Below are 27509 nucleotides of genomic sequence, written 5' to 3'. Positions count from 1 at the left end.
TTCTCGCAGATTGACTTTTGTAGCTAAACAAAGAGCGAGGAAAATTTTCTCGCTAATTTCTCACAAATTAATTAGCGAGTGACAATGTTCTAGCAAATCAGTCACTTAGGGGTTCAATCGAATAAAAGTAAAGTAGCGAGGGATATTATTGTCACTATTCCGTCGCAAGTGTTTGATATACAATTAGCGAGAAACAATTTACACACTAGTTTGTCGCTAAATAAACTTTGTGTGAAAAGGCTAATTAGTGAGGAACAATGTCCCTAGCTAATCCGTCACAAAGACTTGAAATGCATTCTGCGATGGACAAATTCCTAGCTAATTTGTCGCCAAAGTTTTTATTTTTAGCGAGCAATTCATTTCTCGCTAATTTGTCGCATAATATTGTAAAATTCAAACTTAGGGTAGCGACAGAAAATAGTCATCGCTAACTCGTCGCAACGGATATATCATTCAGCTAGGAAAGTGTTCCTTGCTAATTAGTCGCTAAAGTGAAAATACGGATATTGAGCGCCTATGACCTAAGTAGCGAGAAATTTGCGACCGTTTAACAACTGACACACTTCGTTCGCTGATTTCAAGTCGCTGATTAGCGGGCGAAATATATTTGTCGCTAAGTTGTCGCAAGTTTAATTTAGCGAGTGACTTGGTAACTGCAATCTTGTCACAAAGCAAAAGCTATATCCTACCTATTTTGTAGCAAATTACTCGCTAACCTCGTTGGAAATCTGTCGCAAAGTTATAACAAATCTAAAGCTAATGAGAAAATTTTAGAAGTAACTAGTCGCAATTGAGTCACTAATCAAAAGTTTTTTTAGTGAGGAATTAGCGACCGTTTAACAACTGATAGACTTTTCTCGCTTATTTCATGTTGCTACTAATTTGTCAGAAAAAATGTTGTCCTTATTCTGTCCTTATTTCATGTTGCTACTAATCACTAACCTCTATATAAATCCATGAAAAATTCATGAAAAGTTTGAAGCAAATTTGCCAAACAACAAATTTACAAATATTTATAAAATTTTTTATCTTGATTGTGATAATAACATAATAATTTTAGTATTATACTTAAATTAATTCAAATTTTATTATTCTATACATTAAAAAAATTAAATAATTCATAAAATTTAAATTTTTTTATTTTTTATTTTTATTTATTAATAATTTATTATTTACAAAATTTTAATTTTTTATCTCAAATTTATGATTTAAAAAACATAAAAATTAACTTTTATTCGTTTCAACCCATTTTTTTCCTTCTCCCTCCTGATTTAAACTAGCACACCAACCCTAAGCCTCAACGTCTCTCTTTCTTGGATCTTATTCTCGTCACTCTCTCCCTCAAGCTCTCTCACCTCTCTCATGTCACTCTTATTTTCGGCGTCTCACTGTCTTAAGTTCAGTCGCCGCCTTTTTGTACTCGTGGTCGTCTTCTTGCTTCGGATTCAATTTGACCCTCAAAATTTTAATGAACTCAAATTGGATCCTAAAATTTGTAATTATAACTCGCATTAGCCCTTGAGCTATTAAATATTTTATATGGATGATTAAAATTAAACTAAAAAGTTATAAAACATTTTAAAGTGTTCGTCCATTCATTATATATACAAATTCAATTTTTATTGGCAAAATATTTTATCTCATATATATACAACCTTACGGGTCGGAGTTTTGTTTAACAGTTTGTCAATAGTTAACGAATTGTTACACACACAAGATGAGATTCGAATTCCAAATACTTATTTTCTATTTGTTTATATGATATATATTGTTCTATAAATTATACTTTAAATAAATTTTATCATATACAAAATATCTATTTTTGTATTTATTAAAAAAATCTTATCTACTTTATAAAAGATTCTTTAAAATTTAAATTATTTAAAAAAAATCAAAAAAAAAATTGAAAACAAAAGAAAAAAAGTAGTAACTAAAAAAAAAACCGTTTAATTTAAAAAATTGAAAACGTACGTATAACTATAACTATAAACACTTATTTTCATGATTTCAAATCAAATATTGCATATAAACGCCCTTTCCAATGCTTTAAATTAAATAAAAAATTAAAAATCCTATTATCGCTAACAGACACTAAGTGAAAAAATTAAAGTAAAAAAATTAAAATGACCCATATATGAGATTTGACATTGAACGCTTGTTAACCTAGCCGTCTCTGTCAAATATCACGGTCTTCACTCTTCACCCTCAAACCCTCTGCTCTCACGGACTCACTGCCTCACGGCCTCACCATTCCACACTGCCGACCGCCACCTCTCACGGACTCTCGATGTCACCGTCACCGCTCACCGCTCACCGCAGCAGGGACTCGTCGCCCTTGAGTCCTCGCCGTCTTCCAATGCTCGCCGTCTTCGCATCAGAGCGTCATCGCGTCTTCGCCGATCTTCACTGGTCTTCGCCGGTCATCTGCTCTTTCGTCGGGTATGTCAGTTTTGTGAACTCTCAAATTTTTATTATTTACTTTGATTTTGAAGCATTTGTCATAATTTCTGTGAGATAGGTTAATTATAATATACATTTCTGCCTAATAAAAAAATAATTTATATTTCTGATTCTGATTTCTATAATTTATGTGATTCTTTGTGGAATCTATGATTTATACAATTTATGTATTTATGTTATAATTTCTGATTCTTTGTTAATTACAGTAACAGTGTTATAATTTCTGCGTTCTGATTTTTCGAGTAATATAAGTTGCCTTTCTTTTTTAAAAACATTGTTTCGTGTAAATTGTGGTGATTAAAGCCTTATCGATTGATACAAATTAATTTGGATTCATAAAAAGAGAGCTTTCTTTACTCTGTGGCTGTAGCTTATAATTGTCAAAATGCATCTTATTTTCTATTGTCCTGATGATTACTATCATTATTACTACCATCTATTTGGGGCATCCGAGGACGTTTAGCGTGTGTTTTTTTGGTTTTGCTAGGAACCAATTACAAGTTACAACCTCAAGAGCTTCGTTGTTCATTATTCTTGCCAAGAGTATTATACCATATCTACAAATTAAAGGAACTCCTTGAGAGTACTGATCTTTTTTTTGGTGTTAATGTTAAAAGCTGAAAACTCTATCACCAAATGGAACAGAAAACAAAAGTGGAAAGTAGCTAAAGGAAATGAATTATCCCTTTTGAAATTTTAAATGATTAGGTGAAGATATATAAATAGTATTATATTATTTATTATATTTTTATCCTATAATCAAATTTAAATAATGTACGAATTAATATTGTCTGATATGCCTAGATTGTGGTGATTAAAGCCTTAGGGATTGATACAAATTAATTTGGATTCATAAAAAGAGTGTTTTCTTTTTTCTGTGTTCAAACAGTGGCAAAAAATGTAGGTGAAATAAGCAAGTATAGCTTAAACTTTAGGCATGTAAAACAGAAGCAGCAACCAAAAAGGCCTCCCCTTGGAGCACCTTTTGGATTCAATGATGATGAAGACAATGATGTCGAGAGAGAAGTCACTCTCCAAGGTAGCAAGAAAAAGACTCTTAAGGACGTAAGTTGATGCTTCTCTAGTGTAATAGAACTTGTGAATGACATGGTTATTATATTTTTTAGTTTATTTATTTAAGTAAATATAATCTCACATCCTTGTGCGTGTGGGTGTTGTTTGTTAAACTTAAAGGTTGAGGAGTAGCAAAAGAAAGCCTTAGAAGAAGATCCAACTGTATTTGATTATGATGGAGTCTATGACAAAATAAAAGAGAAATGTATCCGCCCATTGATACAAGATCGCAAAGAGAGAAAAGTATGGTAATTGTTTTCAGAATGACGTGATTTTTGTTCTATCAAATCATTTTTGTGGACTAATTTTCAGCATGTGATTTTAGGTTCTAGTATTTTTAAAATTTCCCATATTCATTATTATGTCTTGGTTATCAGCTTGATTGCTAATGGAAGAACGGTCTTGTTTTTCGTTTTCTTCCATATTTCCTAATTGAATTGATGTACTTCTTTATGGTTCAATTCCTATATTTCCAATTCTCTGTTTCTTGCATATTGCTGACATACAATTTTCATATTTGTATCTAGGTTACAAAGAAGGACTTTTTGCTTGATTTTTATACAATCCTTGTTAAAAATGTTGCATATGGTGCACAAGATCCTCGAGGGAGGAAACATGAGAATCGAGCTGAGCAAAGAACTGCAGAGACATGCGAAAGTGGAAGCCAAGGTAATCTATGACAGGGAAAGTGGAAGATCAAGATGCTTTGGATTTGTGACTTACAGCAGCCTTGAAGAGGTCAACAGTGCTATTGAGTCCTTAGATGGCGCGGTAAGCATGCGAATCTACTCCTAGTATCCCGTTTGCTAATCACAAATAACAATTTAATGAGTTTGAACTTGTCCATTTGTATATGTTACATCATATCATTGTTTGATTATTTTGTATTAGTTATTTGTTCTTTTGTTCTTGAAAACATATGAAAAAGCTAATATTTCTGCATTTTCTTATTGCGACATGTATATACTTTTTTGTCCGGTTGTTCTATGGAATCATGAGCTTCCCTTGACATATGATTTCCACAATTATATGCTTAAAAGCATGGATGATGAATTTCGTGACATTGTTGGTGTTAGGTAATTGCTCTAAGATGCTTTTGGAGCCTTTCTTTAATTAGCCTTTCTCTAAGATGTTATTTACTGATGTTTTTTTTATATTTTTGCATATAATTGACAACATTAGTGAAACTGAAGGTCGGTGGAATTCGTGGACATGTTCTTTGTGCAGTGGATATGCCAAGTCTTAGGTGTTGATTGTATTTTTTTTAATTTTCAATGTGCAATGAGGAATTGAGATGTGTAATGTATAATGAATTTTATAGAAGCAAGATCATATTTGTACAGCCAGATTGAAACATCTCTAAAGAAGTGAGTGAATACGTATTGTAATTGAACTTTTTTCTTTGTTAATTAAGTCATGTTTTAGAGCTATTGAATAGATAGAATAATATTTGATAACACAAAAGCTTGGCTATTATTAGGTTAAGGTTGGCTAAAATAAAAAAATAACGAGGTTTATTTTAGCATGGCGACAAAATTAGTATTCTAACTAATATTCTGGGAAACATTAGCGACATACTCGTTATTGATGATGATGAAAAATTAAATATTCCATTGCGACTGAAATATTTGTGAGATACCTATCGATTTGTTACTAGTTTAAAAAGAATCTGCGATGAATTTTTGCGATAATATTGCAACTAATTGACTACATATTATTTCTTAGCAAGTTAGCGACTACTTTTTTACTCTATTTTCTCATTGAGAATAGTTTTGGTTTAGCGACAAAATTTCTACCAATTTGGTTAAGAATTTTCAAAGATTTGCTATAGATTTGTTACAAAATGTAACAGATTTGCGATCATATTAGCGGACAACTTGCGACGAGTTAGGTTCGAAAAAATTCCTCGCTAATTAGCGTCACCTAAGCATTTCATTTTGTCTACGAAGTTAACTTGCATTTAGCGATGAGTCTACTGCAGTAGAGTTTGTCGCTAATTAGCGACTACCATTTAGTCTATTTCTTCTTTGGAATTAGCTTTTACTTTAGTGATGGATTTGCGACTATCTATTCGGTAGCTAAAAAACTTTCCGATGAATTAGCGACTGTTGTGTTTGCCTCACTGATCTGTGACTTGTATTTAGCGAGGAAAGCATTAGTTGCTAAGCGGTAACTAATCCGTCACAAATTCTATTTTGCGTCAGATTAGCGACGATTTTATGACTCTTTTTGTAGTAGCTAATCGGCCATATTCTTGTAGTGCTAGGAAAAGATAGGAAAGATGCTCACGCATCAGTCGCCGGTAACTTTTGGTAGGAAACCACAACAAATAGGCACCAACTTTAGCGTCGGAGTTACCATCGGAAGAATCTAACGGTAGACAAGTTTAATGGAACGCTGTGTTTGGTTGATCCGTACCGCGTTATCGTCGGAGATATCTGCCGGTAACCGTGCCCTAAATTAGAACCGTGAACCCCTCCCCTTTCATTTCGAATTCTCTCTCTCTCTCTCTCTCTCTCTCTCTCTCTAACTTCTCACCTTCCCCTCTCTCTCTCTCTCCTCTCTAACCTCTCACCCTCGCACTCTCTCTAACATTCTCATTTCTCCTCTCCATCAACCTCTACTACCGCCGTTGCTGAACGTCCCTGCTGTTGCTGCTACAACACCCCTGCCGTTTTTGCTTCTGGCACCACTGCACCTCCACCCTTCTTCTCTATTTTCTCCTGTTCTGCATTTAAGATTTTTTGTTTGAAATCTGTTTATTTCCAATTTTGTTATATCAAGTTAATTAATTAGTTAGTAGAGTTTAGTTAGTTTAGTTTTCTGTTTTAGTGGATTTAGGTGGTTAGGATAGGTTAGAATAGATTAGATTAGGCTCTGAGATTGCTGAAAAACGTTAGATTATTGAGTTATTTGCTGATTTCTGCTACCAAAATTGTTTGAAAAATTCTTGACTGTATTAATAATGATTGAGCTATTTGTATGTTACCTTAATAATGATTGTAAAAATTAACCTATTGAGAAGAGTTGATGGATATTTGGTTTGGATGGAACCCTTGAAGGGTAGAGAAATCCGAATTTTAGGGAAGACTCTGTCAAAATTTTTACAAGATTTTCAGCGAAATCAAAAAAATTAAAATTATATTTTTGAAATTGTTATAATTAATTGTGGGGTTGCGGTATTTTTGTGCAATTGTTACTTTGAATAATTATTTTGATCTTAGTTTATATTTTTTATTTTGTCAAGTTGGTGTTATGATTTTTTATGGCATTTACAAGAGAATTATATATGTATATATTCATTTTAGTTCTTATGAAAGAAAATTTTCTCCTTTGCAATTAGTGTTTTATTGCTCTATAGGCACTTGTTAGTTTTCTAATTAAACCAAAACATTTATTCATTCTAAGTTAATTATTTTGAAACTAAAACACTATGTAATTTTTCTTAATTTACTAAGATAAAACACTTTTAGAATTATTTCTTATTTCTTGATTTTCTTCTTTTGTTATTATTTATTGGTGTTTGTTATGTTATTAATATGTTATTAATATATTCGCTGTACATACATGACGATAGGTAGCAAAGGTAGGTCCAGTGGGTCATGTGGTCGCGGTAGAGGGCGGGCTAACACCGAATCCCCCTGGGCTGCCCAGTCATCGCCCTCTACTCCGGCTATACTGTCGACCCCTGTGACATCACAGGCGGGTCCATCGGACCAACAATTCATCATGGTCCCAAACCCGAACTAGGTGCCTGTAACACTCTACCACACAGAGCTTTACATAAATATATATATATGTAGAAAGCAAGAATAGAGGGTCAAGTGTACGAAATAACAAGCTCCTAACTCAGCCTGCGAAGCTAAAGCTGGCCGGAGAATATTTACATACATATATATCAAACCCATAACCCAGAATATACAAAGGAAACCCTAGTTCTCCATACACCTCTAAGAGGTACAAAAGTAAAGCAAGCTACTAGGAGAGTTCTATACATATGGTCATATCAAAATAATACACAAAATGATGTCCCAAAAGATCCACTTCGCTGCAGAACTCCAAACGCCTAGCGAGGTGCCTCTCGACCTGCATCTGAAAAATACAAATATCTGTATAGAATGAGAACCGAGGGTTTTCAGCATGGTAAAGGTGCCACATACATAAGATATAAGGTCTTGGAAAAGGCAGAGGAAATCCTAGAACTCCGACACTCAGTTTATAAGGCTTAAAGAACTAAAGCAGAAACCATAAATCGAGGTGGTTTTCTAAGGATTCCTAACTTAATCAAAACCTAACTAAAACCCTCAATTTCTCTGTATTTCCTCCAATCATCCAACTCCAGTGAAATCACACAAACAAACAAGCAGACAATGGCAAATACAGATAGGATACAAGTACTGCAGATAGCAAATATAGCGATTATACATAGTAATTTCATTTAAGCACTATCAATTAATGCACAAACAAGCAATCCAAACAATATGCATATGATGCATGCATGTCCTATGGCTGATAAGTCTCATCTGTCGGTTATAAAGTCAACCCGACAAGTCCAACTACTAAACCCTGGACTGTCCCCCCCGTCGCACATCCAAGAGTCTATGCATAGCTATTTCTCATATATAAAATTTGCTCATTAGGGCTATCCTTCCCTGGAATTTATACGTGCCCGGTCATCCTTACGACATAGGGTCAACAGAGTATCGAGTCTCAACCTGGAACTCGTGGTGGCAAGCCATTGTACTTTACCCAGAAAAACTCATATCTCAGATAAAATTGAGTGCATAAGCCACATAAACATTTATAATCATTCATAATCATTGCACAATCATTCATTATAGCCATGGCATCACATATACTTCACTTCTTTGCACTTTTCATACATAATTCATCATTTTTCAACCTTACTTCACCTCCAAGTTACCACCTTTTCCTAGCTTCATCTTATTACTAGGCATACTATTAAGATCCAGGGGATAAAAGAGTAAAAATAGAGGTTTAGATGTTCAAAATTAGGTTTTAAAACACAAAAATTCATTTGCTAAAAACAAGGGCATCGCGTACACCAGCACCTTGCTCGCGTATGCCAGGGCTTGTTTTACCTAGCTCGCGTACGCATCCACTTGCTCGCGTACGCGAGATACCAAACCCGAAAGGGTTGGTCGCGTCGCATGCAAGTGGTCGCGTATGCAACCCCTTAAAATCCTTTGCTCGCGTATGCATGCACCAGCCCGCGTACGCGAGACGTCCAACCTGAATGGAATGGTCGCTTCGCGTGTGGTGGTCGCGTACGTGAGAACCAGAAAACGCATAACTCCTTCGTTTTAAAATGTTTTTCATCCGTCTTAGAATGGCATAAACTGCACGGACCCAATTTCCATCTGAAATAAGTTTGAAACCATTTGGGGGTCCAGAAGCTACGTTATGGCTCGCCGAAATTCAACAAAAATCAGATTTTTACAAAATGCTCCAACCTCTATTTTTCGTCAATTCACCATTCAACATCAATTTCCTATACTCAAAATCAGCACCAAGACACACAATATCACAGCAACCCAACTCTACACATTTCCACTACCCATCATACCTCAATTTTAAATAATTCTCATACTTGAACTTCACAATTATACCAACAAGATCATCATTAAATCATCATCTACACATATTTATTATTATCAACTTGTCAATCATTATTAAATCGTCATTTATCATTCAATTTCCATTTCCAATATCCAACAACAAACCAATACTCAACCTAGTTCAACGAATACCATCAAGGCACTAAGCAATTAACATACTCATGCATTTCCACCTATACTATGGTCATCTAGCCTAAGTTTTCACAAGACATTATATATTAAATACGAGAACCCAAAACCATACCTTGGTCGATTTTGTCGTATAACCCAAGGCAACATAATTAAGCAAGATCTTAAGCTTCACCACCAAATTCAACAATCTAATGACCCAATCAAGTTTCCATCTCCTCAATGATGCTCTAAAACATAATTACACATTACCTATACACATCACCACACCCATATACCAATTTTTAATACCTAACACACAATAATCCAAGAATCCACAAGGTTTAGAGAGCACTTACCTTAGCCGTGCCTCAAATGATCAAAACCTGCTAATTTATCAAGTTTAATTTGAGCCTAAACACCAAGATATCAAGTTTCAACAACCCAACTACAAAGTTTTCGAAAATTAGGGAGAAAAGAAAGTTTGAGATAAAATTGAGGTTCCTTACCGAAATTAGTCACCGAGCTTTGTAGAGCTCGACGTCGCGGACACGTAGCTGCAAACGGTGCAGTGATCGGAGCTCGGAGTTGGAAGAAATGGTGATTTGAATAGAAGACAAGGGTTTTGGAATCCTTCCTTCTCTTTCTTTGTATTTTTTCAGCGTGAAACAACAATGAGAAGGGAGGAAATGAGCTGAAGCTTAGTTTGTTGATGGGTTTGGTTGGGCCATTGGGCCCAAAATCGACCCGTTCGGCCCAATCTTGGGCCAAATTCTTTAAGATTAGTGTCAAAATTCTTATTTTAATTAGCTCTATATCATTAAACTATAAAATTCATATTTCTAATTTCTTTTATTAAAATTAATTTATTAATTAATTATTCACTAATTTTACGGAGTTTACATCCTACCCACCTAATTAAGAATTTTGCCCTCAATTCAGATTTAGTTACCTGAAAAGAAGTGTGGGTAGTCCTTTCGCATATCTGATTCGAGTTCCCAAGTATGTTCTTCGATACTAGCCGGACTCCAAGCTACTTTGACCAATGATTCTTTCTTTCCGCGTAATCGCTTGATGCTGGTGTCGCCAATCCTAACCGGGATTATTGGAAGTGTCAGATCTTCTCTTACTTGAACCGATTCCGGTTCCAGAACATGACTTGTATCGGGATTATACTTCCAAAGATGCGACACGTGAAACACGTCGTGCAGGTTCGACAGATGCGGCGGTAAGGCAATCCTGTAGGCTACTGGTCCAATTCTCTTCAGAATCTTAAATAGACCGATGTAATGGGGATTCAGTTTCTTCGTCTTAATTTCTCTACCCACTCTGATTGTTGGAGTAACCTTCAAAAACACATGCTCTCCTTCCTCAAATTCTAAAGGCTTCCGCATTTGATCAGCATAGCTCTTCTGACGACTTTGAGCGACAAGCATTTGGCTTCAGATTTTCTTTATCTGCTCAATGGTTTCCGCTATTATTTCATGCCCTAACAAGCCTTTCTCTCCAGCTTCGTACCAGCATAGTAAAGAGTGACACTTTCTTCCATATAGAGACTCATACGGAGCCATTCCGATGCTCGCATGGTAGCTTTTATTATATGCAAACTCCACTAGCGGTATATACCGATCCCAGCTTGCCAACTGGTCCAAAACACAAGCCCTCAGTATATCTTCTAGGGTTTGAATTGTTCTTTTTGACTGACCATCTGTTTGAGGGTGATATGCAGTACTTAAACTCAACTGAGTTCCAAATGCTCGCTGGAAATCCCCCCAGAACCTTGATGTGAATCGAGGATCTCTGTTGGATAAAATGGTGGTAGGCACGCCATGCAACCTCACAATCTTTTTGATATACAAACGTGCTAGCTCCTGCAATGTACAACTCATCCGAACGGGTAGAAAGTGAGCCAATTTTGTTAGTCGATCCACAATCACCCAAATAACGTCGAATCTAGCTCGAGTTCTTGGCAACCCTGACACAAAGTTCATTGCAATACTATCCCATTTCCACTGCGGAATTTCTAAGGATTGAAGGGTTTCTGATGCTCAATTTTGATCTTCTGACAATTCAGGCACTTAGATACATGCAACGCTACGTCGTTCTTCATTCTTAGCCACCAGAACATTGCTTTCAGATCTTGATACATCTTAGTGCTTCGCGGATGAATAGAAAATCCGCTTTTGTGCGCATCTTTCAAGATATCCTACCATAAGATTCCAACATCCGGCATAATGATTCGGCCTTTAAACCTCCATAATCTGTCTTTGTCCCACGATACTCTCCACTGCTTTCCTTGCTCAATAGCAGGTAATACCTTCTGCAATTCCTTATCGTCTTGCTAGGCTTTTTTTTATCTCAGACTTAAAGTCACTTGAAATTTGCAATTGACTTAAACATATTGTACCAGACTCCTCTATAACCCTCAAATTCGGGCTCTCGAATACCTTTAGTAAATCTTCCTCGCGTAGCATCATCCAAGCAGCACATAAGGACTTCCTGCACAAAGCGTCCGCCACAACATTCGCTTTTCCAGGGTGATAATTTAACTCGAAGTCATAGTCCTTTAATAGCTCCATCCATATTCTTTGACACATATTCAGTTCTTTTTGCTAAAAAAGGTACTTCAAGCCTTTGTGATCAGAAAAAACTTGAAACTTGGCGCCATAAAGGTAATGTTTCCAAACCTTTAAAGCAAACACAACGGCAGCAAGCTCTAAGTCGTGATTCGGATAACTCATTTCGTGCAGCCTTAACTGTCGTGAGGTGTATGCCATGACATTACAGTGCTGCATTAGCACGCACCCCAAACCCTTTAATGAGGCGTCACAGTATACCTCAAATGGTTCACTCAGCTCAGGCAATACTAATATAGGTGCAGTGATCAACTTCTGCTTCAATACTTTAAAACTTTCCTCGCATCAGAAGTCCAGACAAATGGCGCATCTTTCCTAGTCAGCTTAGTTAAAGGCAAAGCGAGTTGCGAAAACCCTTTAATATACCTCCGATAATAACCTACCAAACCGAGAAAACTCCTAATCTCCGTCACAGAAGTTGATCGCCCCCAATCCATAACTGCCTCAACCTTAGCAGGATCCACGGCAATCCCTTGTTGACTTACTACATGACCAAAAAACTTCACCTCACTCTTCCAGAACTCGCATTTAGATAACTTGGCGTTCAACTTTCTCTCCTTCAAGATTTGTAGCATAGTTCACAAGTGATCTGCATGCTCTTCATCAGTCTTGGAGTAAATGAGAATGTCATCGATGAAGACAACAACAAATTTATCCAGAAACGGACGAAAAATTCGGTTCATGTAATCCATGAATACCGTCGGGGAATTGGTTAACCCGAAAGACATTACCGTGTATTCGTAGTGACCATATTGCGTTCTGAAAGCAGTCTTCGGAATGTCCTCGTCTGTAACCTATATTTGATGATAACTGGATCGTAAGTCAATCTTGGAAAATACTCCGGCTCCCTGTAGTTAGTCCATTAGATCGTCAATCCTTGGTAACAGATATTTATTCTTTATGATGACTTTATTTAGTTGCTGGTAATCGACACACAGATGCATACTCCCATCTTTCTTTTTTACTAGTAGCACTGGCTCTCCCCACGGAGAAACACTCGACTGGATGAAACTTTTACTCATTAACTCTTCTAACTGAGAGTTAAGTTCAGTTAACTCTAAAGGCGTTATATGATAAGGAGCAATTGAGATTGGCCCGACTCCAGCCTCCAGGCACCAACTCAATCACAAACTCGATCTCTCGAGCAGGAGGGAATTTAGGAATGTGTCTGAAAATACTTCAAGAAATTCACATCCAATTGGAATTTGCTCTAAGCTCTGTTCCCCACCCGACACATTTTCCGCCAACAGAACAACACCCTCGTATTCCACCCATTGCAGTTCACAATTACAGAGTTCAAATAATAATCCTTCGCCACAACCGGCCCTTTCGACCCTTCTGACATAAAGTGCAACGTCCTTTCAGAACAGTTTAACAACACATGGTTCTTAGGCAACCAATCCAATCCCAATATGAGATCAAGACCAATCATCGACAGACAAATGAAATCATGAACGAAGTCACGCTGTTTAACTTGGAATGACACTTGTGAACATCCTAACCTATTCACAACGGCTTCAGAAGTGGCATTATGCACCTTCAGATCATAACCCAAGACCACAATCTTTAATCCTAGTTCACTAGCCTTGTCAAATGCCATAAATGAATGCGTTGCTCCAGAATCAAACAAAGCATTTAAAAGTTTACCAGCTACTTCACACTTACCCCTAATCAAGGTCTCGGATCCCTCGGCACCTGCTGTAGAGTGGTGAACACTTCCCGGTTGCTGTACTCTACCAGTCTCATACTTCTTCTTCTCAGGACAATTCCAGGACAGGTGCCCAGGTTGTCACAAAAGTAGCATACTCCCGATCCTAGTCTGCACGGGACACCAGGGTGATACTTCCGGCACCTCTAACAACTTAGATCCTGCTGAGGCTGCTTTCCATACCTTCTTCCTTGATTAGCATTGTTATTCGGCTTTCTGAAGTTGTTCTAACCTTGAGTATGTTGTGGAACAAACCTCCACGCTTAAAGTTTCTGCCCCTCAGTGCAAAACTCCTTCCTTGAGTCCTCTGAAAAGGCATCTTCTGACTTTCTTTCTCTACTACTGCCTTCCTCAAACACTCCTCAACCACGCGGCTTTTGTTTATAAGCTCGGAGAATACTCTAATTTCCATCGAACCAACAGAGATCAGAATATCACTCCGCAGTCCACCCTCATATTTTATGCACTTTCATTCAGCAAAATTCTCTGGAGCGTCTTGACAAATTCGGGAAAATTAGCATAGTTTTTTGAACTTGTTAGTGTACTCAGTAACAGTCATTTGGCCTTGTTTTAATTGCAGCAACTCGAGCTCCTTTGTGTTTCTGACTAAACTAGGAAAGTACTTCTTATAAAACTTTGTTCGGAACACCTCCCAAGGTATCACATCACCATCAGTTTGTAGGATATGTCGTATTCCCTGCCACTAGTACTGGGCCTCACCCTATAATTGATAGGTCCCGAACTCAACCCACTACTCCTCGAGAACCTGCTGAGCCTGCTAAGCCTGTAGCGCCCACTCCATTACTTGAAGCCAATTGTCTGCTTCAGTAGGATTTGAGGTCCCCCTGAAGGTCGGAGGGTGCACCTTCAGAAAAGAGGCGATAGTCATTGGACCATCTTTACCGTTGTTACCATTATTCCCATTATTCATTTGATTTCTCAATGCCTCAGCTGTCACCTGTATAGCCGCAGCCATGTTTTCCAGGGCATCCATAAAGTCTACAGGGTTGTTCCCTGCCAGTTCAGGACTTTGCCTAATCTACCTTTACCTCGCCTGCGATCGCGTCCACGAAGTGCCATCTGGTTTCTATACACACCAAACAAGTGATATCAAGTTTATTAGTCTCAATATTGCAAGTCTAGTGCTTCAAAGTCCCAAATGCGTACCCATAAATGTTTATGCCACATATATCAGTTAGATATCCTAATAGCACATAGACATATACACAGAGAATGCACAGAAGCATAGTTAGTCTGTCCCTCAGGCTCTACAAGAACGCACTGCTCTGATACCATAATGTAACACCCTACCAGATAGAGCTTTACGCTTAAGTCATAAAACAAAGGTGGTGTGGTATTATGACCTCTAAAATATTATATATATATATATATATATATATATACACGTATAATAATTGAAAGAACATAGTAGACTAGGAGCCTTAAAGGATAGGTAAAACAAAATCGCGAAATTAAAAGCGCAATGCTCAAGAATAAGGATTTCTTGCATATGAAGAAAACTAAGGTACATAAACATATATATGTAGAAAGCAAGAATAGAGGGTCAAGAGTACGAAATAACAAGCTCCTAACTCAGCCTGCGAAGTTAAGGCTGGCCGGAGAATATTTACATACGTATATATCAAACCCATAACCCATAATATACAAAGGAAACCCTAGTTCTCCATACACCTCTAAGAGGTACAAAAGTAAAGCAAGCTATTAGGAGAGTTCCATACATATGGTCATGTCTAAACAGTACACAAAATGATGTCCCAAAAGATCCACTTCACTGCAGAACTCCAAATGCCTATTGAGATGCCTCTCGACCTGCATCTGAAAAACACAAATATCCATAGAGAATGAGAACCCGGGGGGGTTCTCAGCATGGTAAAGGTACCACATACATAAGATATAAGGTGTTGGAAAAGGCAGAGGCAATCCTAGAACTCCAACACTCAGATTACAAGGCTTAAAGAACTAAAGCAAAAACCATAAATCAAGGTGGTTTTCTATGGATTCCTAACTTAATCAAAACTTAGCTAAATCCCTCAATTTCTCCGTCTTTCCTCCGATCCTCTAACTCTGTTGAAACCACACAGACAAACAAGTAGACAATGACAAACACAAGTAGGATACAAGTATTGCAGATAGCAAATATAGCGATTATACATAGTAATTTCATTTAGGCACTCTTAATTAATGCACAAACAAGCAATCCAAACAATATACATATGATGCATGCTTGTCCTATGGCTGATGAGTCTTATCTATTGGTTATAAAGCCAACCCGAGAAGTCTGGCTGCTAAACCCTAGACTGTCTCCCGTCGCGCATCCCCAAGAGTCTATGCATAGCTTTTTCTCATATATAAAATTTTCTCATTGGGGGTATCCTTCCCGGGAATTCATATGTGCCTGGTCACCCTTACGATGTAGGGTCAACAAAATATCGAGTCTCAACCTGAAACACGTGGTGGCAAGCCACTGTACTTTACCCAAGGAAACTCGTATCTTAGATAAAATTGAGTGCATAAGTCACACAAACATTTATAATCATTCATAATCATTGCACGATCATTCATTATAGCCATGGCATCACATATACTTCACTTCTTTGCACTTTTTATACATAATTCATCATTTTTCAACCTTACTTCACCCCCAAGTTACCACATTTTCCTAGCTTCATCTTATTACTAGGCATACTATTAAAATCCAGGGGCTAAAAGAGTAAAAATAAAGGTTTAGAGGTTCAAAATTAGATTTTAAAACACAAAAATTCATTTACTGAAAACAGAGGCGTCGCATACGCAAGCACCTTGCTCGCATATGCAAGGGCTTGTTTTACCTAGCTCGCGTACGCATACGCGAGATACTTAACCCGAAAGGGTTGGTCATGTCGCGTACAAGTGGTCGCGTATGCAACCCCTTAAAATCCTTTGCTCACGTACGCATGCACCAACCCGCGTACATGAGACGTCCAACCCGAATGGAATAGTCGCGTCGTGTGTGGTGGTCGCGTACGTGAATTCTGTAGAACCAGAAAAATGTTTAAGTTTCAGAATTTCAATTTTTTGTACCTAACTTCTGACGTGCATAACTCATTCATTTTAAAATATTTTTCATCACTTCACGGACCCAATTTCCATATGAAAGAAGTTTGAAACTATTTGGAGTTTCGGAAGCCAAGTTATGTCTCACCAAAGTTCGGCAAAAATTATATTTTTATAAAATGCTCCAACCTCTATTTTTCATCAATTCACCATTCAACATCAATTTCCTATTCTCAAAATCAGTACCAACAAACACAATATCACAGCAACACAACTCTACACCTTTTCACCACCCATCATATCTCAATTTTAAACAATTCTCATACATGAACTTCACAATTATACCAACAAGATCATCATTAAATCATCATCTATACATATTCGTTATTATCAACTTGTCAATCATCATTAAATCGTCATTTATCATTCTATTTCCATTTCCAATATCCAACAACAAACCAATACTCAACCTAGTTCAACAAATACCATCAAGGCACTAAGCAATTAACATACTCATGCATTTCCACCTATCCTATGGTCATCTAGCCTAAGTTTTCACAAGATATTATATATTAAATACGAGAACCCAAAACCATACCTTGGCCAATTTCCTCTATAACTTAAGGTAACACAATTAGGCAAGATCTCAAGCTTCACCACCAAATTCAACAATCTAATGACCCAATCAAGTTTTCATCTCCTCAATGGTGCTCCAAAACACAATTACACACTACCTATACACATCACCACATCCATATACCAATTTTCAATGCCTAACACACAATAATCAAATAATCGACAAGGTTTAGAGAGCTCTTGCCTTACTCGTGTCTCAAATGAGCAAAACCTGCTAATCCATCAAGTTTAATTTGAGCCTAAATATCAAGATATCAAGTTTCAACAATCCAACTACAAAGATTTCGAAAATTAGGGGAAAAAGGAAGGCTGAGATGAAATTGAGGTTCCTTACCAAAATTAGTTACTGGACTTTGTAAAGATCGACGCTGCGAATGCATGGCCGCAAACAGTGTGGCGATCGGAGCTTGGAGTTGGAAGAAATGGTGATTTGAATGGAAGACAAGGGTTTTGGAATCCTTCCTTCTCTTCCCTTGTATATTTTAGCGTGAAACAACAATGAGGTAGGAGGAAATGAGCTGAATCTCATTTTGTTCATGGGTTTGGTTAGGACCTTGGGCCTATTTTGGGCCCAGTTCGGCCCGTTCGACCCAATTTTGGGCCAAATTTTTTAAAATTAGTGTCAAAATTCTTATTTTAATTATCTCTACCTCATTAAAATATAAAATTCATATTTCTAATTTTTTATTAAAATTAATTTATTGATTAATTATTCACTAATTTTACGGGGTTTACAGTGCCTCCTTCTGCTACTCCCCTGCAGATGCAGCGACAACGTTGACAGATCCTGCGGTGGGTGAATCCTCCAATGCCCTCAAGTAGGATGCCCCTCCACCACCGCTTGTCATCTGGCTGAGGATTTGTCCATATGGCATACAATTGTGAGTTCAATTTTTTAATATTAAGTTTGTTTATCTTAAGTTTGTTTATCTTATGTGTTTGTTAATGTGAGGTTTTTTCTCTGACAGGATTGCACCAAACCCCAATGCTTACACACAGGAGATATTTGAGGTCATTAAGTCCATATACAACCATCTGTGGCCAACCTACACGTAGATCCCGACTGAGACCAAAGAGCGCTAGTTTCAGAAATGGGCAGTAAGAATCCAATTTGGTTTGAATTAATTAACTGTATTTGAACTGTATTTTGTACCGACTAAATAATCTTGGTGAATCACTTTGTGCAGTTGAAATTTATATGGGATGTAGAACACAATGTCATGATCAGGAAGATCTATGAGCACTGGGTAGCCAAATGACTTCAGTAGATGATGAGCGATGTTTGTCAGGAAAAGGACCACTAACATCGTGGATCCGTCCAAACATCAAGCGTGATCTGGAGGCTTATTTTAGAGATAATGACGGGTTCAAGCATCACCGTTTGATGAACGTTGATAACAGGGCTTTGCCTAGGTCGTCAAGGTATATGGGTGGGTCGGCGACCTTCATGAAGACGAAGAGCAGATTGGTAAAAATTTTGGCATTGTTTAATGTTTTAGTAGTTACTTGAATTAGTTTTTAAATTTTTTCATTTATTTTATAAGAATGTAATTGATTTATAAGCATTCTTGTTTTGAATATGATCTTTAGTGTTAGTCTTGTTCTGTTGAGATATACTTATATAGTCCTGTATGAAGTGAACTGAGCTGAGCTGATATAGAACTGCTTCGTTTGTTTAATTTTTTTTATTATCAAGTTAATTAATTGGTTAGTAGAGTTTAGTTATGTTAATTTTCTATTTTAATGGATTTAGGTGGTTAGAATATGTTAGAATAGGTTAGATTAGGCTCTGAGAATGTTAAAAAATGTTGGATTACTAAGTTGTTTGCTGATTCTTGCTGCTGAAATTGTTTGAAAAATACTTGACTGTATTAATAACGATTGATGTGTTTGTATGTTACCTTAATAATGATTGAAAAAATTAATAAGTTGAGAAGGGTTGATGGATATTTGGTTTGGATGGAACCCTTCAAGGGTGGCTAAATCCGAATTTTAGGGGAGACTCTGTCGAAATTTTTATAAGATTTTCAGTGAAATAGACAATATTAAAATTATATTTTCGAAATTAGAATTAAGATTTCCTGTATTTTGGTTCATATATATTTGTCTGTCATTGTTTAATTTGTTAATTTATTTTATTGCTTAGTTGATATATTACTTTGTAGTCTAAGTCGTTGGATCGTGAGGCGAGACTGGTGGAGACCTTCAAGTATACCCATACTTTGATGGCAAATAAGGAGAGATTTGCTTATGAGCGGTCTGCGACTCATTATGTGAGTTTAAATTAATCCTAATTTTCAACTTTATTTGGTTTAAAGTCAATTATTTAACTATTATCCTAATCACAACTAACGTGTGTGACGCAGGAGGAGTACATGTAGAGGTTGGAGGGCACGAACCCGCAATCTCAGCCGCCTAGTGGAGCTGACAAAGCCGGCTCCGAAACCTCAGCGGTGGATCCTGATAGGATTTGGCGCGAGACCGCCTCTAAATCCCACAAGACTCGCTGCTTTGGGTTGGGGTCGTTCTTTGCCAGTGGCCTCCGCTCTTCTGCATTAGCGACTTTTTCTGCCTCTGCCTCTGCCACCAGCCCTGCTAATCTCCAGAAAGTTGTCGACTTGAGGGAGGAGGTGCAGAAGCTAACATAGGAGCTTTACCAGAAAAATAAATCCGCCAGTAAGCAGTTTCCAACTATGTTTATACTGTCAATCTAGGGACAACGGTAAATTCGACTGTAATCGTTTTAGCGACAGATTTATTTGATGAATCTGATTGTAAATTCGACGGTACTCAACGTTTTTCTTGTAATGAATTTTTTTTTAGACAATAATGTCTTTTTTGAATTTCACCCCTTTTATTGCCTTGTCAAATCTCAAGTGTCCAAGAAAGTGCTCCTTCAAGGGATCCTTACACATGGACTTTATGCTTTTGATAATATGAATATACCTAGACATCCTCATAGTTTTAATTCTGTGCATTCTTTTTTAGCTATATGTAAACTGAATTTAGTTCTATGGCATCAACGTTTAGGTCACTCCTCTCCCAAAATTGTTAAAACAATTATAAAATCTTGTAATATACAATGTGATAATCAATCAGACTTTGATAATTTCATTTGTGAAGCTTACTGCAAAAGTAAAATGCATACTTTATCCTTTTCTACTTCTGAAAATGTTTATAAGTCTCCTCTAGAATTGATTTTTATTGATGTTTGGGAGTCAGCCCCAGTTGTTTCTAAATCTGGTTTTAGATATTATATTAGCATAGTTGATGCTTTTACAAGATATACTTGCATTTACTTGTTAACATCTAAAGCTCAAGTACTGCCAATTTTATAACAGTATAAATAATTAATGGAAAACCAAACTGGTTATGTCTTAAAAGCAGTTCAAACTGATCATGCAAAAGAATTTTTGTCTCTTTCTTTTCAATCTTTTTTGTAAACTCATGGTGTATCTCATAGACTCTCATGCTCTTATACACACCAACAACAATGTGTAGTTGAGAGAAAGCATAAGCAAATTGTTAAAATGGCCTTAACTTTACTTGCAATTGCTCAAATGCCTTTAATATTTTGGAAAGATGTTGTTTTAACTTCAACCTTTTTAATTAACAGATTATCTACTAATAAAATTCTCAATTACAAGTGACAAGGTTTTACATGTTACCAATGCCGTTTTAATTTTGGAAAGATGTTTATTCTTAGGATATGCACCTAAAAGCAAAGGTTTTAAATGTCTAGATAGAAGTGACAAGGTCTTTATAGCTAAGAATGTTATCTTTGATGATAAACAATTTTCATATACATCTATGTTTATTACTGTGACTGACCTTAATTCTCATACTTCAAATTCTTACAACATTACTTTTTCAGATTTTATACTACATCCTCCTTCTAATTCTGCTTTACATTCATCACAATGTGATAATCTTGTTATACAAGTCACAAATACTAAAACTGCACAAGACACCACTACTGAAAATGCACGAGTCATTAATATTGAGTTTGCATAATAATCTATTTTTACTCCTTCTTCATCTCCTCCTTTAGTAAATCTGCACCTATTCCTATTTCTGGAATAGAAATCCAGTTACCTAGGCCTTCTGATCTGAACAATTCTGCCACTAACATTCATCCCATGACCACAAGCTTAAAATCTAGCCTATACAAACCAAGAGCCTTAACTGCTGAGGTAAATAGTCAAAATTTAGATCAAAATACACTAAAACTGTTGCTCAAGAATTAAAATCTTCTCACTAACTTCAAGTAATGCAAGAAGAATACTCTGCCCTCATGGCTAATAACACTTGGAATTTGGTTTCTCCTCCTCATGGTGCTACTATTATATGCAGTAAATGGATCTTCACCATTAAGAGAGGCCCCGATGGTACCATCAAGAAATATAAGGCGCGTCTTGTTGCCAAAAGATGTAATCAGATTGAGGGTTTTGATTATTCTCAAATATTTAGTCCTGTAATTCGTCCTACTATTATTCGAATTATTTTATCTATTGCTCTCTCAAAAAGTTGGTTGTCGAGCCAATTTGACTTCAATAATGCCTTTTTTAATGGTGATTTACTTGAAACTGTTTATATGGCTTCCTCCTCCTCAAGCTTGGTTTTAAAAACTCAAGTTAGTTATGGAAAGAAATAAAGAAAATCTATAAGCATAATTTTTCATTTGCAAAGTACTTATCAATTCGCAAGTTCGAAGACCAAATTAAAATTCGGTAATACTAGAGAGATAAAAAAAAAAGTCAGAATTTATCTTATTTAACATTTATTAATTATCGTAACAATTAATGAATGTTAAATAAGACAAATTATAGTTGTTTTTGGCTAATTTTTTTTATTACTAAATATGTCCGATTAAAACTCTACCTAAAATTTATAACACCACCTAAACTTATTAATGATAATAAATGTTTTAGGTAATAACGTGCCCCCAACAAAGAGTATTGTAGACATAAATAGGATAATAAGAATGATTAATTGGATTGTATTCATCAAAGACAAAATTAGCTTAACCAAAAGGTCAAACAAAATAATCCGTGAGTTGACCCTTTTCCCTTTTTAATATGTTTTCGCAAACACAGTAAAATACTAAAATGTAATATTGATAATAAAATAAATATATATATAATGTTAGATATAATAAATATTAAATTAAATATTAGTTTTCACCTAACATTACTCCACATGAATTCAAGTGCAAGCACCAATGAGTCAAATAATTAACAATAATAAATGCCCCACTTTACTTATAGGAAGCAAGCATTAAAAGTCGTGACATACATTACTATATTAAAAAATAAAAGTAGTTGTATGCTTGTATATAATTTTTCCGTGACATTAAAAAATTATAAATTAGCTAATAGTGAATATGTTCCGCCGAAGCAGAAGTTCTTGAGATTTGTATTCCGTGAAAATTGAAAAGGACAATTCTAACTTCTAAGGTGCTTCAAATTAAATTTTTTTGTCTAAATTATTTAAGAGTAATTGTTAAAAATTGAGATTCACTTTTATATTAAATTGAAATATATGTATTTTGTAGAACAGAACACACCTATTGAAAATTGTATGATCCCCTTTACAGAAAATAAATCATCCTAAATGGTTGCCAATAATAATAATAATAATAATAATAATTACCTTATAAGGAAGGAATGTTAAGCTAGGTTTTTCTCTTTACGAATTTAAAATTCAATGATCATGATTTGTTTCGATTAATTAAAAAATTGCTTTATTTTTTTTTTGGTGACTAAATTGCTTTAATTTGACTAAGTAAAAGTTGTAAGAAATATATAATCTGATTTTTTTTAATATTTGACGCAAGTTAAATTATTATATAATAGTAGACTTTGTACCATTGTTATCTTATGGATAGTTCTGAATTTTAATGAAAAGTATTTTCAGTTAAACAAATTATTATATAATGTTACAAGTATTAATCAAGTATTTTAGAAAAAAAAATTATCCCATTAATTCCAATTTAAAAAAAAATATTAAAAAATCATCAGAATTTATCATTTTTAATAATTAATTAATTATTAATATTTAAAAATATAGACTAAAATATATTATTAAATTATTAAATTAAAAAAATAGATTGATAACCAAAAATAAAAAATGTAAACAAAAAATTCTAATAGTTGTTTAGTATTTTTCATTTTGAAATTAAGATAAACACGGACTAAAAGACTTTCCACCAAGTCTCTTTCGCTTTCATAATTCTGTACTTAATAGGAATTTGCTTCTAACACGCTGATAATATGAAAAATATTATACTTTATTAGTTAATTAGAGAGGATACTTCATGTTAGTTAAGACAGCATATTATCAAACTTGTATCCGCACGCAATCTTATGGTGTTTAAGATATTGTTGTGATTCATGCCAGCAGAATGGGATCCATTTATGTATCTATTTGATTGGTATCTGTATTTTTAACGTACATTTCTTATTTGTTTTATTTACTATAAATAAACATGATAATATATATTTTTTTATGGGATAAACATGATTATATATATATTTGTATCTCTCTTAATTTTTATTTTTTTAATTGAAAGTGTAAAATTAATTTTTAATCATTTAGTATTTTTTCTTAGTTTTATTTATAAAATAGATAATGAAAAATTATATTTTATCTTTTTAAACAAAAAAAATTAAAAAAATCTAATCCCATTTAAATTACATTAATAATTAGCTCATTAATTTATTTAAATGTCAAAATTTTGAATAGTATGTGCAACAAGCCAAGTTAAAAAAACACCAAATTTTAAGGCCCTCAAACTCACCTATTTAACAATCCTAATAAATTTAGATCAAAATTATTGAAATAGATTTACTATACATTTAAGTAATATTGTCATCTAAGGCTTAATTTGGTAAAGCTTTTACTTTTTAAAAATAGCTTATAAAAGCTAACTTTTAAAAGATGACTTTTTAAAAGTTGTAACATTTATGTTTGGTAAATTAAAAATTGTTTTTAATAATCACAAGCAACAACAATTGCATTTGGTAAAATAGCTTTTAAAATTTAAAAATACTGTAATAGACATAAATGCAAGCATTAAATTTGAAAATTAGTTAACATATGAGGTTATATTAGACTTTTAAATTTTAAAAGCACAAGCCAACTTTGAAAAGCTCTATCTTAGGTGCTTTCAAAAGTACCTCGATTTTTTAAAAGCTGCAAGCACAAGTATATGATCTTTTTTATTTACCAAACACAAAATGAGGAGCTTGAATTTTTAAAAAGTACAAGCACCTTTTCGAAAAACTTTACCAAACCAAGCCTAAGTCTAATCAAGTAGATCTAACATCAACAAAAATTACTCTCATTAAAAAGAGAGTCATTACACGCGCACACATCATTCTTTCAACCAAATTATTTACGTTATCGTCGTCGTCTTCTTTCGCATTCCTTCTCCTCCTTCTCCTTCTCATTCTCCTTCTCCTTCGCGCGTTTTTTTCTCATCGTCATTCTTTTGTTGTTGTTGCTATTATTGCAGTAGAAGGTGAGGAGAAAGAGTTTTGAATTGTGCATGACAACGACTCTAAATGCACATTAATTCACTCAAGAATGAACCGAAATTATATAATGATTGCGACACAATTAACTTAGAAATGAACCGAAATTATTACATAATTGATTGCAACACAATTAACTCAGAATTGAACCGAAATTTACCATAATGATTGCGACACATAAACTCAGTTAAAAAATAAGAACACAAATAAGACTGAATTATGAACAAAAATACATCCAAAATCAAATTTGGATAAGACAACGTCATTACTATGTTTCTTCTTCTTTTTTGTTTGATATTTTTTTTTATTTTATTCCTCTCAAGAGAGTAAATAAAAAAATTGAGAAAATGAAATAAGAAGGTGAAGATGAACAAGAAAAAGATGAAAAAGAAGAAGAAGCAATGGAAGATGAGGAGAAAGAGTTTTGAATTGTGCAGGACAACGAATCCAAATGCATCTTAATTCACTCAAAAATGAATCGAAATTATATAATGATTGCCACACAATTAACTCAAAAATGAACCGAAATTACATAACAGATTGCAACACAATTAACTCAGAAATAAACCGAAATTACATAACAATTATGACACAATTAACTCATAAATGAACCAAAATTACATAATGATTGCGACACAAACTCAGTTCGAAAACAAGTATAAAAACAAGACTGAATCATGAACAAAAATACATCCAAAATTAATTTTGGATAAGAAAACGTCATTAATATGTTTTTTATTCTTTTTTGTTTGATATTTTTTTCTTTTTCTTTTTTATTTTATTCCTCTTAAGAGAGTTAAACAAGAAGAACTATAAGAAAATGGAAAAAGAAGGAGAAGATAGAGAAGAAAAAGATGAAAAAGAAGAAGAAGCAGTAGAAGATGAGGAGGAAGAGGAGAAAGAAATTTAAATTGTGCAAGACAACAAGTCCAAATGCACCTTAATTAACTCAGAAATGAACTGAAATTACGTAATGGATTGTGATATAAATAACTCAGAAATGAACCGAAATTACATAACAATTGCGATACAATTAACTCAAAAATGAACCAAAATTACATAATGATTGCGACACATAAACTCAGTTCGAAAATAAGCATAAAAAAGACAGAATCATGAACAAAAACGCATCCAAAATCAATTTTGGATCAGATAACATCATAAACATAACAAAAATTCAACAATAACAATAACGACGATAACGATAACGACGATATGTATAAGAAGAAGACGGCAATGACGACGACGACGATGATGATGATGATGATGATGGAGGAGGAGAAGGATGAAAAGGAAGAAGGAGAAGAAATTCCAATGAAAAAAAGAAGAAAGAGGAGGAGGAGATGGTAGTGTTGGTGACGACAGTAACAAAAATGAAAAATAATAGAAAAAGGAGAAGAAGAAGAAGACGTAACATCAGACGTAAAAAAGAAGAAATGCAAAAGGAAAAGAAAGTGGAAAAAAAAAAAAAAAACTCATGATGTAAATTACTTAAATAAATTTAAATATTAAAACTGTTTAGACATAAAAAAAAATAGTTCTTATTTAAAAAAGATAAGAAGACATTTATAACTCTTATGTGGACTATCTTTTCGTTTCTAAATAGAAAATTGAGGGGAAAAAACCTCTAATCTCAAGAATGCCCTAAAACTGCGAAATCATAACCTTCTCTGGATAAATAAATTCATTCAAGGTGTCATAAATTATTATTCAATCTTTAGTACAAAGTGGGAAAATATTTTGAAGTCAACTACTACATATCAAAATTTCGTCGCGTCTTCTGCTTAATTAAAGTAGTGGTTGCTAAGAAACCTGGTGAAGCCTATAGAAACTAATTAAACAATTTCATGTAAATTAAGCATGAACTTACTTTGGTAGCTACATATGCTAAAAAATCAATACGTTGTTCATTCACAATTACCATCACAAAAGGGAAATTATGCTGACAAAATACAAATGACAAATATTAATGGGTAATGTTTTCTTGCATAATCAACAGCAGACATGTTAATTAACACTTTAGATTAAAAGCAAACAATAATCACTAATCACTAAAGGGAAAGTTCAAAAGTACCCTTCTTTTCTTAACCTAAGGGACCCCACGTGCATCCACTTGAAAGATTGCCTCCTTTACCTCAACTTCATCAAAAGCTATAGTGACAAAAAATTATTTTGGTCCAATCCAACACTTGCTTTGAAGTTTGATGACGTTGATCCATTCAAAGCCTCAAGAAGAGTCCAATTAATTAATAATAATTTAATAGTTACTTGGATTAATTGAATAGTTAACTCACTTGTCCATTTAAATAAGTATTAAGAATTTAAATATCACTTTATACATGAAGCAAACTCATTGATCAGACTCTTAAATAAATTTCAGATCTATCGACAAATTAATTCTTAATTTATCGGATTAAAAAATACTGTAGACAACTAAAAAAATTAAAAACAATTTAATTGATTTAAACAAGGAAAATAAGTTAACACATAAACAAAATAATTTTCTTTTTAGTATAAGTACAAAAGTTGTTAACTTTTATTAGATGATAGCCAACTAGAATCACTATATTCTTTGAAATAATAATTAAGAAAAATCTATCCCATCAAAATGTCCCACTCTATTATTTCTTTTATTCTCAAATAATTTTTTTATTTTTTT

General features: G+C 34.5%; 2 protein-coding genes across 4 annotated transcripts; one reads left to right on the top strand and one right to left on the bottom strand.

Annotated features, from left to right (window-relative positions):
• On the top strand, positions 2118 to 4947 carry LOC107619624. Of its 3 annotated transcripts, none has more exons than XM_021110482.1 (6): positions 2143 to 2439; positions 2948 to 3003; positions 3350 to 3525; positions 3655 to 3777; positions 4062 to 4610; positions 4717 to 4947. In XM_021110482.1, the coding sequence occupies exons 1-4, from the start codon at positions 2288 to 2290 to the stop codon at positions 3664 to 3666; spliced, it is 396 nt and encodes a 131-aa protein (XP_020966141.1). In that variant the 5' UTR covers positions 2143 to 2287; the 3' UTR covers positions 3667 to 3777; positions 4062 to 4610; positions 4717 to 4947. The 3 variants fall into 3 exon arrangements, 2 of the variants coding, with proteins under 2 accessions (XP_020966141.1, XP_020966142.1); XM_021110483.1 differs by having other exon boundaries at positions 3655 to 3782; XR_001615717.2 differs by lacking the exon at positions 2948 to 3003 and having other exon boundaries at positions 2118 to 2439.
• On the bottom strand, positions 10226 to 10675 carry LOC107616458. Its single transcript, XM_016318415.1, has one exon. The coding sequence runs from the start codon at positions 10673 to 10675 to the stop codon at positions 10226 to 10228; it is 450 nt and encodes a 149-aa protein (XP_016173901.1).

This window comes from Arachis ipaensis, chromosome B09 (genome assembly GCF_000816755.2).
Source record: "Arachis ipaensis cultivar K30076 chromosome B09, Araip1.1, whole genome shotgun sequence".
In the NCBI taxonomy this organism is placed as follows: Eukaryota; Viridiplantae; Streptophyta; class Magnoliopsida; order Fabales; family Fabaceae; genus Arachis; species Arachis ipaensis.
Note: the sequence above shows the minus strand (reverse complement) of the source record. Positions and strands in the feature narration are given on the sequence as shown.

Bases quoted from the DNA above. Each gene is read 5' to 3' on its own strand.
- LOC107619624 (XM_021110482.1), top strand. From the start codon at position 2,288: ATGTCACCGTCACCGCTCACCGCTCACCGCAGCAGGGACTCGTCGCCC. The intron at 2,440-2,947 runs GTATGTCAGTTT...TGGTTTTGCTAG, and splicing joins GTCATCTGCTCTTTCGTCGG to GAACCAATTACAAGTTACAA. The intron at 3,004-3,349 runs GTATTATACCAT...GTGTTCAAACAG, and splicing joins GTTCATTATTCTTGCCAAGA to TGGCAAAAAATGTAGGTGAA.
- LOC107616458 (XM_016318415.1), bottom strand. From the start codon at position 10,675: ATGCGGAAGCCTTTAGAATTTGAGGAAGGAGAGCATGTGTTTTTGAAG.